The sequence below is a fragment of the Myxocyprinus asiaticus genome, chromosome 41 (genome assembly GCF_019703515.2).
Source record: "Myxocyprinus asiaticus isolate MX2 ecotype Aquarium Trade chromosome 41, UBuf_Myxa_2, whole genome shotgun sequence".
NCBI lineage: Eukaryota > Metazoa > Chordata > Actinopteri > Cypriniformes > Catostomidae > Myxocyprinus > Myxocyprinus asiaticus.
This window is the reverse complement of record NC_059384.1, coordinates 2,733,501-2,748,832: the sequence shown is the minus strand read 5'-3', so window position 1 is coordinate 2,748,832 and position 15,332 is coordinate 2,733,501. Positions and strand designations below refer to the sequence as shown.

General features: G+C 36.0%; 1 protein-coding gene across 2 annotated transcripts in view; it reads right to left on the bottom strand.

Annotated features, from left to right (window-relative positions):
- Positions 1-15,332, bottom strand: part of mybpc2b (myosin binding protein Cb) — a 43,064-nt gene that overhangs the window by 15,590 nt on the left and 12,142 nt on the right. The window contains exons 3-16 of one of the 2 annotated variants that reach the window (XM_051682864.1): positions 15,303-15,320; positions 14,472-14,531; positions 14,234-14,382; positions 12,600-12,717; positions 12,044-12,092; positions 11,493-11,552; positions 9,989-10,155; positions 6,781-6,913; positions 6,477-6,601; positions 5,024-5,129; positions 4,621-4,790; positions 1,722-1,887; positions 1,527-1,633; positions 1,309-1,338 (exon numbers count right to left, since the gene is read on the bottom strand). In XM_051682864.1, coding sequence (XP_051538824.1) covers positions 1,309-1,338; positions 1,527-1,633; positions 1,722-1,887; positions 4,621-4,790; positions 5,024-5,129; positions 6,477-6,601; positions 6,781-6,913; positions 9,989-10,155; positions 11,493-11,552; positions 12,044-12,092; positions 12,600-12,717; positions 14,234-14,382; positions 14,472-14,531; positions 15,303-15,320 — 1,458 coding nt within the window. The remainder of the gene's footprint in view (positions 1-1,308; positions 1,339-1,526; positions 1,634-1,721; positions 1,888-4,620; positions 4,791-5,023; positions 5,130-6,476; positions 6,602-6,780; positions 6,914-9,988; positions 10,156-11,492; positions 11,553-12,043; positions 12,093-12,599; positions 12,718-14,233; positions 14,383-14,471; positions 14,532-15,302; positions 15,321-15,332) is intronic. The other variant, XM_051682865.1, reaches the window with a different exon arrangement.

Below are 15,332 nucleotides of genomic sequence, written 5' to 3'. Positions count from 1 at the left end.
TTACACATGCAAAAACAACAATAACTAAAGGTTTGCTCTCTCCAAAGCATGAAAACATGAATAATGAGAACTCATTCTGTTCCATTCTGTGTCATTTGAGTCATCATTGAGTCTCATCATTTTCTCTTCCCATGTTTGGATGACTTCCACCTCTGGTTGCAGTGATCTGAATCCTGATACTATTGGTTTAGTGTTCCATGATGCTGGACAACATACTACTGTACATAATTTCTGATGAAGTCATCTGATCCAGGAAAGCTGGATAGCACATTATGTGCTATGTGCACAATGTGCTTCGTGTGGATTATGTAATGATCAATGCATCTAATTACTTGCGTGTGGGCTCATTTTAACGGAAATCACCTCCTCTAAGTAAAGTTATGTGATTTTCTAAGTTCTGTTTATTTTTTGGGAAGTTATAAGCAAAAATGCAGTTTCCCTCCTTTTTCCTAGGACTCTTATTTTGAAGTGTTTCCCCCGGACTACATTACCCAGTATGCACTGCCCTCATCACTGCCATCTGTTCCTTACTGTTCTCACCTGTTCTCCATTCCCTCATTTGCCCTTGTATGTATAAATACCCTCTAGTTTTGTTCCCTCTTGGTCAGTTCTTGTTTGTTGTTGGTTGAGTTCATGTTTGTTTGTATCACTTCATCATCTTCGTTAAAAGCCTGCAAATAGATCCTACGTCTCCCGTCTCATCTCAGCAACTACTTGTGACAACCTATTTACATATATGTTAAAGACATATACTTAGCTATTATTCCCTATACTTTTGTCTGTGAGTAAAACAAATAGGGTAGTTGTTTTATACCATTTGAGAGCTTTCCAATTACATATGACACATAGCTATTTGATCAGTTTGATGTTTTTACCTATTACAACAGTACAAAAGTAATAATAAATGATCAAAACAAAACACTTCTGATTTGTCTGCAAATTTCAAAGCACTTGTTCAGTTTTGGTCATAATACCTGCATGCATGGGAAAGAAGAGCTTCTAAGCTTTATAACGATGCCTATTTTGTGTTGGTCAAGATTGTAGTTATTAATATTGTGTTTTAATATTAAAATAGGCCCCAATCCGAGCCTAAAGGGTTGATGTTGAAAGTCTAAAGGCTAAAAGGCTAAAAGAGTAAACTCTATACAAAAAAAACTTGAAAAGTACCAAAAATTAATTATGAAGGCCTGGGAAAAAGTTTACAAGTCTGTTTTATTCTGACCTTATAACAAAAAAGAAAAAAATCAACCGCCTGGTACATGAAAGTGCCCAAAGTTCAGGAAACACCTATAAATAAACAAAACCTACCTTGTCTGGGAACATAGTCAATCTTGATTTCTGAAAGAAAGAGAATGGTCTGATTATGTATGAGGCAAGACAGTTGACTGTTATAACAAATCTCAGTAGATGTATTGTATAATATTAGTAATTGGACTGATTTTAGACTGGTTTGTTCACAACCAATCGCAATATGTCATCAGAGTTGGTGAAAATGTTCCATTATAATGTAAATAGTTCATTCTCACCCAGAAAGTTGAGTTTGGCGGACAGTGAGAGTGCATAGCCGTCTGGGACAAACATGTAATCTCCAGCATCCTGGGGCTTTACGTCATCAATGATCAAACGATGCATCCTGGAGTCCATGAAAACAGACGGACACGTTTCAAACTTAGCTTATCTAGAGCATATCTTAGAGACATGTCTTGAGAAAGAATGCTTACCTGCAGATATGGGAAATCTTGATACGATCACTGGGTTGAACTTCCACACCATCTTTAAACCATTTTCCAGTGACCTTTTCGTCTGACACCTCACACTTAAACACTGCTTGTTCTGCAGATTTAACTGTAAGGTCTGCCATACTTTGCAACACCTCCAGTTCCTTATCTGAGGAGGGGGTTAAATTTGATAAAGACAGGAAAACATATCATGAGGATTCAACTCCAGCCCTCTAAACATCTCTTAAAGACTCCAATGGTTTGAAGAGCTGCATTTTCTGCCCTGTGTTGACATATGCTGACAAGTTTGTGGGACATATTGATGGGCTGTCCCTTTCAGCCAATAGCATTTAGTTTAGTATTTAGTATTTTAGAAATGTGATCTTTGTGAAAAATATTTCTAGCATTTTCTAAAAACAAAAAACTAAAATTTGATGACTTTAAAAATGTCACGTGTTGTAACCATCAAGTAAAAGGTATTAAAATACTTTCCTTGAACCTTAAATACATGAGAATTTTCAAACATCATTTTCATTATAAAAATATATATTTTACATTTAATTTAAGTTTTTTTTTTTTTTTTCGGGTTCCTCTATTTGACCAGAACAAAATGTGCCATTTTATAAAAATTTAATTTTTTTCTTCAAATTGGTTTTATGGCATTTATTATTATTTTTATTATTATTATTATTATTTTTTTGGCAACCTGTAGTATATGTTGGTAACACCATCTGACTTGGATTTGGTGGACAAACATTTTTCAGATAATAATATTTTGAAACAAAATTGTTTCACTGCTTATTTTTTTAAGAAATAATAAAGAAATATGATGCTGCATATTTGCTATTTATTTTTAGTTTTTTAAGAATTTTTAAGAGTTTTTTTTGTTACTATCTTTGGACCACACCTGCTAACACTCCCAGTTTTACCGGGTTTGTCCCGTTTTTCCACCCCTCTTCCCGCTGTACTCCCTATTTACAATTTATCTCGATAAACTAATGATTTTCAGCATCCACACTTTGCTCATGAGAATCTGTATCTATAGGAAGGGTTGCCACCTGTCCCGTAAAATACGGGATTGTCCTGTATTTAAATATGAAATGATGCGTCCCGTTTCGAATCAATACGTGATGTGATTTGTCCCATAAGCTGGTCAGATGGCGTCACGCCGAAATCGTTCCAGATCGTTAATTTAACACTGATATAAGTGATATTATTCATACGGGGTAAGGGGTCGTCTGAAAAGTCCACACATTGTGCTGAAACATGCTAATACTGTGGAGGGTGTATTAAGGGACCGTCTGAAAAGTTCACACATAAAACTATGCATTTCTTTTCATTAAAAAAAAGAAGGTTCAATATAAATGTACAAAATTACACAAATCCAAAAATGTATGAATACTATCTATACTATATATAGTAAATATATAGTATGAATATATTTTTAAAAGAGTAAAAATATATATAAACCAACACAGATGTATACATAAATTAGATATATAAATCGAGGAAATAAAAATAGTTATATTTTTTATAAGTCATGGGTCAGGAAAGTTCTCAGCATATAAGAAAGGATACACACTTTTATTACAACCCCAATTCCAAAAAAGTTGGGACAGTAAGCTAAATGACCATAAAAACAATAAGGTGATTTATAAATTATATTCACCCTCTACTATATTAAAAGCACTACAACTACACATTATATGATGTTTTACCTTGTGAATTTGTGTGTACATATTTGTCTGCATTAATGGTGTTCTCACAGATGTGCAAGTTACCCATGCCATGGGCACTGACACACCCCTGGCCCGTACAGACACTGGCTTTTGGACCTGACGCTGATAACAGCTTGGATGGTCCTTTTCCTCTTTGGCCCGGATAACACGACAGCTGTTTTTTTAAATGTGGACTCATCAGACCAAAAAACACGGTTCCACTGTTCTAATTTCCATCTAAGATGAGAACGAGCCCAGAGAAGTCGGCAGCGCTTCTGGACAGTGTTGATGTATGGCTTCTCCTTTACATAGTAAAGTCTTAACTTGCATCTGTGGATGCAGCGGCGAGTATTGTTGACTAACAAAGGTTTACTAAAGTAATCCCAAACCCATGTTCATGATATCCATTACAGATGAATGATGTTTTTTAAGACAGTGACGTCTGAGGGATCAGAGATCATGCACATTCAGAAGTGGTTTTCGTCTTGCCCTTTATGCACCGAGATTTGACCAGATTCCTTGAATCTTTTTACTATATTGTGCACTGTAGAGGGTGAAATGCCCAAAATCCTTCCAATTTGTCTTTGGGGAACATTGTTCTCAAAGTGCTGGATTATTTGCTGAAGCATCTGTTGGCAAATTGACAAGTTTCGAATGATCCTTGATCTTGAAGGTCTAGGCTGTTTTTAGAGGCTCCTTATATACCATGACATGATTGCCTCACCTGTTTGACATCTCCTGTTTCACATCGCCTTGTTATTTCAACTCGTCAACTAGTCTTAAATTGCCCCTGTCTCAACTTTTTTGGAGTGTGTTGCAATCATCTGATTTTAAATTACTGTACATAAAAAAAAAAACAATGAAATTCACAATGTAAAACATCATATAATGTTTAACTGTAGTGCTTTCAATATACAAATCTGTGTAGTGCAGCATGAGTCATCAATCATTTTGGTCCATTTTTTCATAAGAGAAAAACTGAATTTTAAATGCCTTTAACGTTTTGAAGGACACTAGCATGTAGATTACCTCAAAGCTAAAACACACGGACTAAACGCCACAAAACTCTCATTTTGATTTCATGGGTTCTGTAAACAGCTGTTGCTTTAAATCGACGGAGGATTGGTCTTAACAGTCATAACACCAGACATAAATGGATAGTTGTATAAAATAAGAGGTGTTACCTTCAACGATAAGCTCTCCCTTCGATTTGCCTCCATTGGTGTAAACGTAGTACATCCCAATGTCTTCTAGTGTCGCCTCTTGGATTATTAGACAATGGCGTTTCCCGTCCTTCTTAAAACGATACTTTGAACTTTTATCATCACGAGACAGCTCCACATCCTCAAACATCCTACAGTTACACATATAAACATGACAACACACATTGGGCTAGTATTACAGCAACAGTGGTAGGCGTACACCTTAAAGTCTTGACTACAAAAAAATGTATTCCAAACGTTAATTCCCAGGAAGAAAAAGTTGTCACAAAAGGAACCTGCCATTAAATAGCCTAGTGAATATAGTGAATCAGTAATTAATGCAGTTTTAATTCAGGATCGCACTTTGTTACATGTGTGTGTTTACCAAATGACATGTGCTCCCTCTTCAGACACCTCAATCTCAAGCTCCACTCGTTCTCCAACCAGAACATGATAGTCATCCAGCAGTTTAGTGATGGTCACCGGTGGCTCTGGAAAACAACATTGTATCACTCTTTCTGATTATGGACACTTTTCGTATTTCCGGATTTGGAACATGGAAGTAAACTATAGCAGGTTAAAATTCTATAGCGGTGAATGGGAGACCACAGCAAATTTTATTTTTGCATTCACATTTGCTGTAATAGCACAAGAAATAATCTCACTATTACATTTTCACGACTTTCTAAAAGGGGGAAAAATACAGAGACATGAATTACGACAGTCAGAAGAGAGAAAGATGACAAATTTACTGTCACTGCCTCAACAGCTGAATTTATATCACCATAGTTGCAGTTTTTTTTTATTATTAATAACAGAACGCAAAGTATAATGTTATAAAAATACACTAAATAATAAAAAACAGGGCTAGCACTCTATTCAAATTTGTAATCAAATTAATTACATGATAATTAATTGAATTAACCACAATCAATCTCGTATATCAATATTTGATGAGAAAGGCCACTCAATAAAAAATATTAAATATACAATGAATAAATTATTATAAATAAATATAATAATTATTAGTGCTATGAATCGATTAAAAACATTTAACTAATTAATCGCACAGTTTTCTTTGATTTATTATGATTAATCCTGGGGCATGGTACATTAAAACAAATATTAACAGTGGATTTTTTTATAACAGGATCAAAGATTAGATTCAATTTATATCAAGCTTTACTGGCGAGATAAACTTAAGTGTCATTGCCAATGCATTATTATACACTATACATACAGATATAAAACACACTGATTTCTGAAGTTTCATTTCTTGAAGTTTATAATCGTATTTTTATGGATGTGTTAAACAGTCAACTATAATTGCAGAAATTAACACGTTAAATTTCCCAGCCGTAAAAATCACACACACATATACTGTATATATATATATATATATATATATATATATATATATATATATATATATATATATATATATATAGGCCTATGATAAATATAATAATTCAGATAATTAAAATGCATAACATTATTGTTGCAGACGAGTAAACCATTGATTAGGCAATATCAAAAGTGGCTTTAGAAGGCAATATATTGTTTATTTCCATATTATTGAACATAGGCCAATCATTGGCCTACAGTCCACAGAAACCCATTTAGCAATTGAATTTATCAATCTCTCAAAAGAGCTTTTCTAAGGACACGCCTATGTGCACATTTCACTTTGGTTGCGTTGCATCATAAACACAACGTTTTATGACGCTCTGTCAAATGAAACATACTTTGAAACTCTCAATCTCATATTTAAGCACTGCAGACCTCTAAGTCTGATTCATTTTAATTGATAAATGATAACTGATATAGTCTAGACAGACCTTTAACAAAGACTTCAGTGAAGGATTTCTCCGTCCCGACCACACATTCATACGCCGCATCATCAGCCAGACTGCATTTATTGATTGTGAGAGTTCGAATGTTCCCATTAGCCTCCATGATGTACCTGCCACACACAACGACAGTAAAAGTCAGCATGAAATCAAAACTTACCTTATTGTTTTTCTTAATACAAATTCCTGGGCTTACTGAGAATGATTCTTCTGATAATTCTGCCAATGGAAATTTATTTTAATTTCTTTGAAATCTCATGTTTTGTGTGCATGTGTTTGCAGATGCTCTCACTTGGTAGAAGGTTTGATCTCTTGGCCATTCTTGAGCCATTTGACCTCAGCATTAGGATCAGCGACCTCCACAGACAGGACGATCCTCTTCCCTTTATTAACTGAGTACGCTGACTCCAGGCATTTTAAGAATGCTGTGAAAACGCATTTGCAAAATAAGAACAGACACTCCAGTAAATAGGGATGTAAAGTACTTGAGTGTATTTGTACTTAATTACTATACTTAAGTATTATTTTGCGGAACATGTACTTGAGTATCAAGGTCATTACATGGTCAAACACAAAACTGTGATTAAACAGGTTGGATTACACAGTTTGTGCATCAGTGCTGAAAGCAAGAAAAAGGGTTAGCATTTTACTTTTAAAGTACAGATAAATGACTAAACTTTTTTACTTTCATTCAGACATGTTTCTGGCTAGGAACAGAGTACCGATACTTTAAATATAATTGTGTTTGGGAAGTTATTCGAACGTAAAGTAGTTCAACTAGTCAAGCTACTCTTTTAAAAAATGAGTTAACTACATGACAAGCTACTTACAAAAAGTTGCTTACTGCATTGAAGCTATTTAAAGAAGAAAATATTTAAAAAAAAATATATATATATATATATATAACAAATTGGATGATATTATATAACTCCATCATCAGAAGTTCCCCAATAGATAATAGCACCCAAGTTATTTAAATAGTCATTGCCTTATGAAAATTAACCCATGGTTTTATTACAGTTAGCATAGTTAATTATGGTATTTGTAGTAAAACCATAATAACCACAAAATAAACCCTAGTTACTTCAGTCATCGTTACTAATACATTACTATAGTAAAACCATGGTTAAAATTTGTAAGTGTTAAACAAATAGGGTGACATTTAATTGAATGAAAATGTATACAGTGGTAAGAAAAAAGTATGTGAACCCCTTTGGAATTACCTGCATTTATGTATAAATTTGTCTTGAAATCTGATATGATCTTCATCTAAGTTACAATAATGAACAAACACAGTCTGTTTTAACTAATAACACACAAATTATTGTTCTTGTACATATTGAATACCTTCAACCATTCACAGTGTAGGTAAAGTATGTACACCACTAGGCTCATGACGTCAGTGAAAGCTAATTAGAGTCAGGAGTTGGCAAACCTGGCATCCCGTTAATGAAACGTGATTGGAGGTGTGGGTTAGAGCTACTATGACTTATAAAAGGCACTCAAACATTTTGAGTTTGCTATTCACAAGAAGCATCTGCTGACGTGGAGCATGCCTCGCAAAAAAAGATCTCAGAAGACCTATGATCAAGAATTGTTGCTTTGCATAAAGCTGGAAAGGGTTACAGAGTTATCTCGAAGAGCTTAGATATTCATCTGTCCACAGTTAGACAAACTGTCTATAAATGGAGATGATTTAGTACTATAGGTACTCTCTCTAGAAGTGGCCGTCCAGCCAAGATGACTCAAAAGGAACACCGCAGAATGTTTAATGAGGTAAAAAGGAGCCCTAGAGTGACAGATAAAGACTTGAAGGAATCATTGGAACAGGTTAACATCTCTGTTCATGAGTATGCTATACGGAAAACATTAAACAGGCATTGTGTCCATGGCAGGACACCATGAAGGAAGCCGCTGCTTTCCAACAAAAACATTGCAGCACACCTGAAGTTTGCCCAAGACCACCTTGACACTCCACAACGCTACTGGGAAAATGTTTTGTGGACTGATGAAAGTAAGGTTGAATTGTTTGGGAAGAACACACAGCACTACGTAGGGCATAAAATGGGCACCGCATACCAACATGAAAACATCATCCCAACGCTGAAGTACGGTGGAGGGAGCATCACGATTTGGCCCAGATTTATCCCAACAGAGATGCTGTGGAATGACCTCAAGAGAGCCATTCACACCAGACATCCTGAGAATATGGCTGAGCTGAAGCAATGGTCCAAAATTCCTTCTTAATGTTGTGCAGGTCTAATCCGCAGCTACCGGAAACGCTTGGTTGAGGTTATTGCTGCCAAAGGAGGATCAACCAGTTATTAAATCAAAGGGTTCACTTACTTTTTCCACAGCACTGTGAATGTTTAATGGGATGTGTTCAATAAAGACATGAAAGATTATAACTGTGTGTGTGTTGTTAGCTGAAGCACAATGTGTTTTGTCTATACTTGTGACTTTGATGAAGATGAGATCACATTTTATGACCAATTAATGCAGAAAACCAGCTAATTCCAAAGGGTTCACATACTTTTTCTTGCCACGGTAGCAACACTGATAAAACCATTAAACACCCTATTTTATATAACTGAATTGCAATATATGAATAAACAGCAGCAATTAACAAAATATTTTGCTTTTAAAAAAAAAAAGAAGGCAAAATCCCTTTAAGGCTGTGTGGGGCTCAACTGAATCAGTGAATCATTTATGTGAACTAGTTCACTTACATAAAAGATCCGAAAGAACATACTAAAATCAATCGGAGTTCCCAGTGCTAAATATCAGGGAATCATTTAATGGAACTTTTGTGATGCTACAGTGCTGCTGGTTGGAAAATGTTGCTCGTTACTGGAATAGCTACACTCAAAGTCAAAATAGCTGAGCTACTGCCACACTAAATCCATAAGACTGCCTTCTAAAGCGATCCAGTTGGTTTTGGGAGAGAACAGACCAAAATTTACTATAAGTCTTGACATCTGCAGTCCTCTTGGCGATCATGATTTCAAGCTCGATTACACTTCCTATAGCACCATCTAGCGCTCTGCGCATACGTCAACCACTTGGAAGTGTAATTGAGCTTGAAATCAGACTGCTGATGTAAAGATGTACAGTGAAAAAGGAGTAATCTGTTCTCACCCAAATCTGATTGAGTCACTTCTGAAGACATGGATTAAACCACTGGAGTCGTATGGATTACTTTTATGCAGCCTTTATGTGCTTTTTGGAGCTTAAAAGTTTTGGTCACCATTCACTTGCATTGTATGGACCTAAAAGGTTCTAAAAATCTTAATTTGTGTTCTGCAGAAGAAAGCAGTGGCACATCTAGGATGGCATGAGGGTGAGTAAATGATGAGAGAATTTTCATTTTGGGGTGAACTATACCTTTAAGTAAGTAGCATTGCTACTTTAAGTTAACTAGTCCCCAACACTGATTTCTCAGTATTTCACACACTTGCTAGTAATATTGATGTTTTCATGTCTCTCTCTGTGTCTGTTACCAGCGACGGCCTTGGGCTCCACGCTCTTCATCTTCTTCAGTCTCTTCAGCATTCCCCGCAGGTCAGTGATGCCATACTTAAACGCGATCTTCTCGTACTCGCTGGGGTGAGCGCTCTTTAGGAGCTCCCAAACGTCCACTTCTATCTCAGGTTCTACCTTCTTTTTCCTGTAGAAAAAAAGTGGCATAATACATAAGAGTAATGCTCTCTCTCATTTTTGTTCTTGCTGAGCAAAATGTATTTCTGTAGAAATAAACTATGTACCGAAATGTGTTTACAAACAATACAAATAATTCAATTCAAATAATAAGTTTAGCTGTGCCAGGATGATAGTTATTTCATAATAGTTTGGTCCTAAGGTCTTGTTTCCTTAACAAATACTTTTTTGAGATAACTTCTGTTATGTCGAGATGACAAAAGAAAAAATACGAAAAAACAAGTCGTTATTTTTGCTTTTCCCTTTGCTGCCACTATGATATTGAAATCTCCTTGCTTTAACAATTCGATCCTTGTTTTGCTAAATTAATCAGCGTTTCGTTTTTCCACACAAGAGTTCTCACAGATTCATTTCCATAATGTACATGCGGACAGGACTGGGTATCGATACGGTCAATTTGTTTCGATTCCAATTTTGATACGATTTGAAACGATTCTGATTCATCTGGGTTTATTTTAGTTATGATGTCCATTTTGCTTACACGTAAAATAAATGATCTCTTAGCTAATGCTATACTGTACAGGGAACCTACTTACTTGGTACATTATGAAAATATTAATTTTAAAGATTAACAACAGGGCCCAAACTTTATTTACCAGATATAATAATCAACTAGGGCTGGGCGATATGGCTACAAAAATTATATCTCAATATTTTTCAGCCTATCGTCAATATTCAGTATGTATCTCGATAATTATGTCTTTGCTCTGAAATGGCACAAAAGTGATGTTTTTTTAAAACCAGAGGAAACATAATTTCATCCAAACCATTTTTGGATGAGCCATTGTAGCCAAGTAGATTCAATATTTTAAAAGCATTGAATTAAAATCTATAAGAATGATATGCACTTTTATATTTATATTTTATTTACAATGATACAGAGTTGCTTAATAAAAATCATTGTTTACTTTCATATATTTTAACGAAAAAACTGTATATGAACAAGGTGCGCAAACATTACTATTTTTGAACCCAGCTGAATATTGCATATTACTAAATTATTACTGTCGGACCTAGTCACCAGGGCCGTTTCTAGGAATGGGCGAACTAGGCGTTCGCCTAGGGCAGCACTTGCTGGGGGGGGGCCGCCAAAAAGGAGGCCGTCGCAACGCACCCCTAAAACATCTAAGGTTCTCATGAGCAAAGATAGCTCACACGTGGGCTGAGCAACTACTACTAGTGAATGCTAACGTATTACAGACCTCATTGTCGAGAGCATAAGTGCACTGCCAGGGGAACACCGAGAGAGTAAAAGAGTAGTTTTAAACGGATAGATTGACCGCGTACTTTTTTGCTGCTTTGAGAAGAGCGCTAAAGTCCAGTTCTCCTTCATCCTCACCAGCGTCCCTGCACAAAGAGAACAACAATTGTGCCATTATTTTTGCCGTTCCATTTTGGTGAGGCCAGTGGCCCAAATTAGTTAAAGAAATTGGTCAAACTTTCCAGTACTATTCTAGTTGTTTACATTAGTTAATGCACGAGGTATCATGAACTAACAATGAACGTTTTATGAACATTTTATCTTAAATGTTCATTCTTAGTTCATATAGTTCAAAATGCATTAACTAATGTTAACTTTTAAAAATGTATCAGTATACTGTATGCTGAAAGGAAAGTTAATATGTGCTGTAAAAGTATTGCTCATTGTTCATGTTATAGTTAACTAATGTTAATGAATACAACCTTATTGTAAAGTGTTACCCATGAAAATTAATATGTACAGTGTATATGTCTTCCGAACTAGTTTAAAACATTTAAGGACATGCTTTTAGGTCAAAAGATCATGAGAAACTTAAATTCAGTCCAAACGTTTGACTGGAAATGTGTAACACACTCACGCTCTTTTGAAGGCAGACAGAATATCTTCCTTTTCTTCTTGTTCAGCAGCTTTAGAAAATTAAAAGATAAGTAAATGAGTAAATATGGAACATTACTATGCAGAAATATAACAGTGTAAGTGTTATTTTTGTTGTTTTTCAATTAAAGGAATATTCGGTCAATCGACAGCATTTGTGGCATAATGCTGATTACCACAAAAAATTATTTTGACTCGTCCCTCCTTTTCTTAATCGAGACACTTACAATGGAAGTTCATGGGGCCAATCCAGCTAAAAAAAATGCAGCTAAAATAACACACAAGTTGTAACAGAAGAATTAATATAAGTGCTGTCATAAAATTATAATCTTCACATTTCTGCCTTTAAACCCTCCAAAAATTGGCCCCATTCACTTCCATTGTAAGTGCCTCACTGTGACCCAGGGTTTCGCTTTTTTTAAAGAAAATATTTTTTTTGTGGTAATCCTTATTATGCCATAAATGCTGTCGATTAAGCTTAACTCTTATTGAACCTGGAATATTCCTTTAACTCTTAAGTGTGTGTGTCTGAGACTAACCCTCTACAGTGATCTCAAAAGTGCAGCTGTCACATTTGTCTTTCACAGACACTTCACATCTGTATCCGCCTGCGTCTCCTGGGACGACCTTGACGATCTTCATCTCATAGGTATAGATCTAAGAGAGAAAAGAGAGAGAGACACACTGCTGAAAAAGAAAGAAAAAAACAGCATAGCTGGTGTGCTCATGTTTTTGACTAGCTAAACCAGCAAGAAACCTGCACCCAGTCACTGCCATTGGCAGCTGATCATTAATTTGATTTGAGAATGAATAATGACTTCCGTTCCGCTCAATGCACAAAGTGATCATATCGCTTCAGAAGACTTGGAAGATGGTGCACGAGTCGTATCGACTACTTTTACTGTGGTTTTATGGTGTGTTTTTGGTCCTTTCTGGAGATTGACAGACCGCAGTCACTATTCACTTTAATTATATAGTAAAAAAATGTTTGTTTTTCAAAATGTCCCTTTTTACATATTAATTTATTTTATTTTCTCCCAGGTTTGGAATGCCCAATTCCCAATGCGCTCTAAGTCCTCGTGGTGGCGTAGTGACTCACCTCAATCCGAGCGGCGGAGGACGAATCTCAGTTGCTTCCGCGTCTGAGACCGTCAATCCGCACATCTTATCACGTGGCTTGTTGAGCGCGTTACCGCGGAGACATAGTGTGTGTGGAGGCTTCACACTATTCTCCACGGCATCCACGCATAACTCACCACGCGCCCCACCGAGAGCGAGAACCACATTATAGCGACCACGAGGAGGTTACCCCATGTGACTCTACCCTCCCTAGCAACCAGGTCAATTTGGTTGCTTAGGAGACCTGGCTGGAGTCACTCAGCACGCCCTGGATTCAAACTCGCGACTCCAGGGTTGGTAGTCAGCATCTTTAGTCGCTGAGGTACCCAGGCCCCTGAAATTTAAATTTTTATATTTTTGGGGGGTATTTATTTTAGCCTGGTCGCATGCCAATTACGTGACTGTGGGGGCATTTTTGCAACGTTTTGGTCATTACACGTATCACGCCAGTTCCGAGGTGAAATGTCCACTATGTGGCGCTAAAAGCGAGTTAAATGTTCTCCCAAAACAGATTATTGCTATCGAGTATTAAATCAACAAAACCGACCTCCCTACCCTAAACCTTAAACCTAAACCTAACCGATTGTGTCATAAAAAGCAAACGTAACCACATCATTTTGTGGCACTTTCGGCTCACGTGTGGACTCGTGTGCTCTTCAGGACTCGTACCCCACTCCTTTACATCACAAGTGCAACGCTCTTTCAGTTGAGCTACCGCGTAATCTGATCGCACTTGAACAAGCTTGTGAATGTAGTTGGTTATGTAATGCATATGTTAAACTGAGTCATGCGCTATAGTAAAAGTGTTTAGATGTCATAAGATAGTATTGTGTGAGGAACAGGGTGAAAAGTAATTGTTTATAAAGTGATAATCTGCCGTTTTACTCTTGATTTGTTTAAAGTGGATAAAAGTCATTGTGGTTGTTGCACCTCTAGAGTTCATTTCACCTGGAAACTGATGCAATACGTACAACGAGTCATGTAAAAATCATTTTGTGTTTCAGTTCCTTTTATTGTTTCAGTTTGAAGTTCTTGTTCTATCACAGATTCAAACCTTGGTGTTTCTATCATATGTCTCTTTTATCTGGATGTGTTTTCCCACTTTGCTGCCCAGGTCCATCCACTTCCCCTTTAACCACTTCATAACGGGTTTACGCGTCAGGTTGGTGGAGTCCACCTTAACCACAAATGTAACATCTTTACCTGCATACATAAACACACAAAACAAATACATTTACACAACGTTCATTTCATACTTACTCTTGATTCATGCGGTGAATGCTATTTTATACCTGCGTAGACTACCACACTTTCTGGCTTCTCCAAAAACAGTCCTGTTAACTCTGTCCGCCCTGTAATGGAACATATATCTATTTATATAACAAATATACAGACAAAAGCTGACAAACGAGGATGTCCACAGATAAGAATTCTTCAAACGACAACAAACAATTGGAGGCAACAAGAGGCGCACTCTGTTTCCATTTTAAATAGTCCTTGCAAATATTTAAAACGTTTTCTCATTGATGCACACAGCATACTTAATAAGACTAAAATCATTAACAAACAAAGTGAATGATGCTACCATTAAAAGTAAAAAATATTAATTGAATAAAAACAGAACGTTCAGTCTCTTTCTGAGCAACAGGAAGTTGTCACAACTCAAATATATACAATAACTCTTTCTAAAGGTTGAATCCTTTAATGTGTATCTAGAAAAACTAAATTTTTCATAAACAGGCCAGTGAGCTTCATGCACAAGGAAAGACATCAATACAAAAACTCTTTCCTATTCTCACCATTCATTCATTTGAAATAACATTGACATTTTTATATGAAGGCATGCAAAGTATATTTACATACACCATAACATGTGCAGCAGAACCATATTAGATTACTTTTACCATGTAAAATCATACTATTAATATTAAACATAATATTTTCTAATATAACAAAACGCTATATTAGAAATATGACTTTTCACTCTGTCATTCATGCCTTTGTAGTATTCTGGACTGAGTTAAATTCCTAATTTATGTATAGTTAGTAAGTAGTTTAATTATAAGAATTGTAAGATATAAGGACGTTGCTATGGTGTTTTCTTAAGCATTCAGATTTATTACCGTCCTCAGCTGGACCTTCTGCAGATGAAA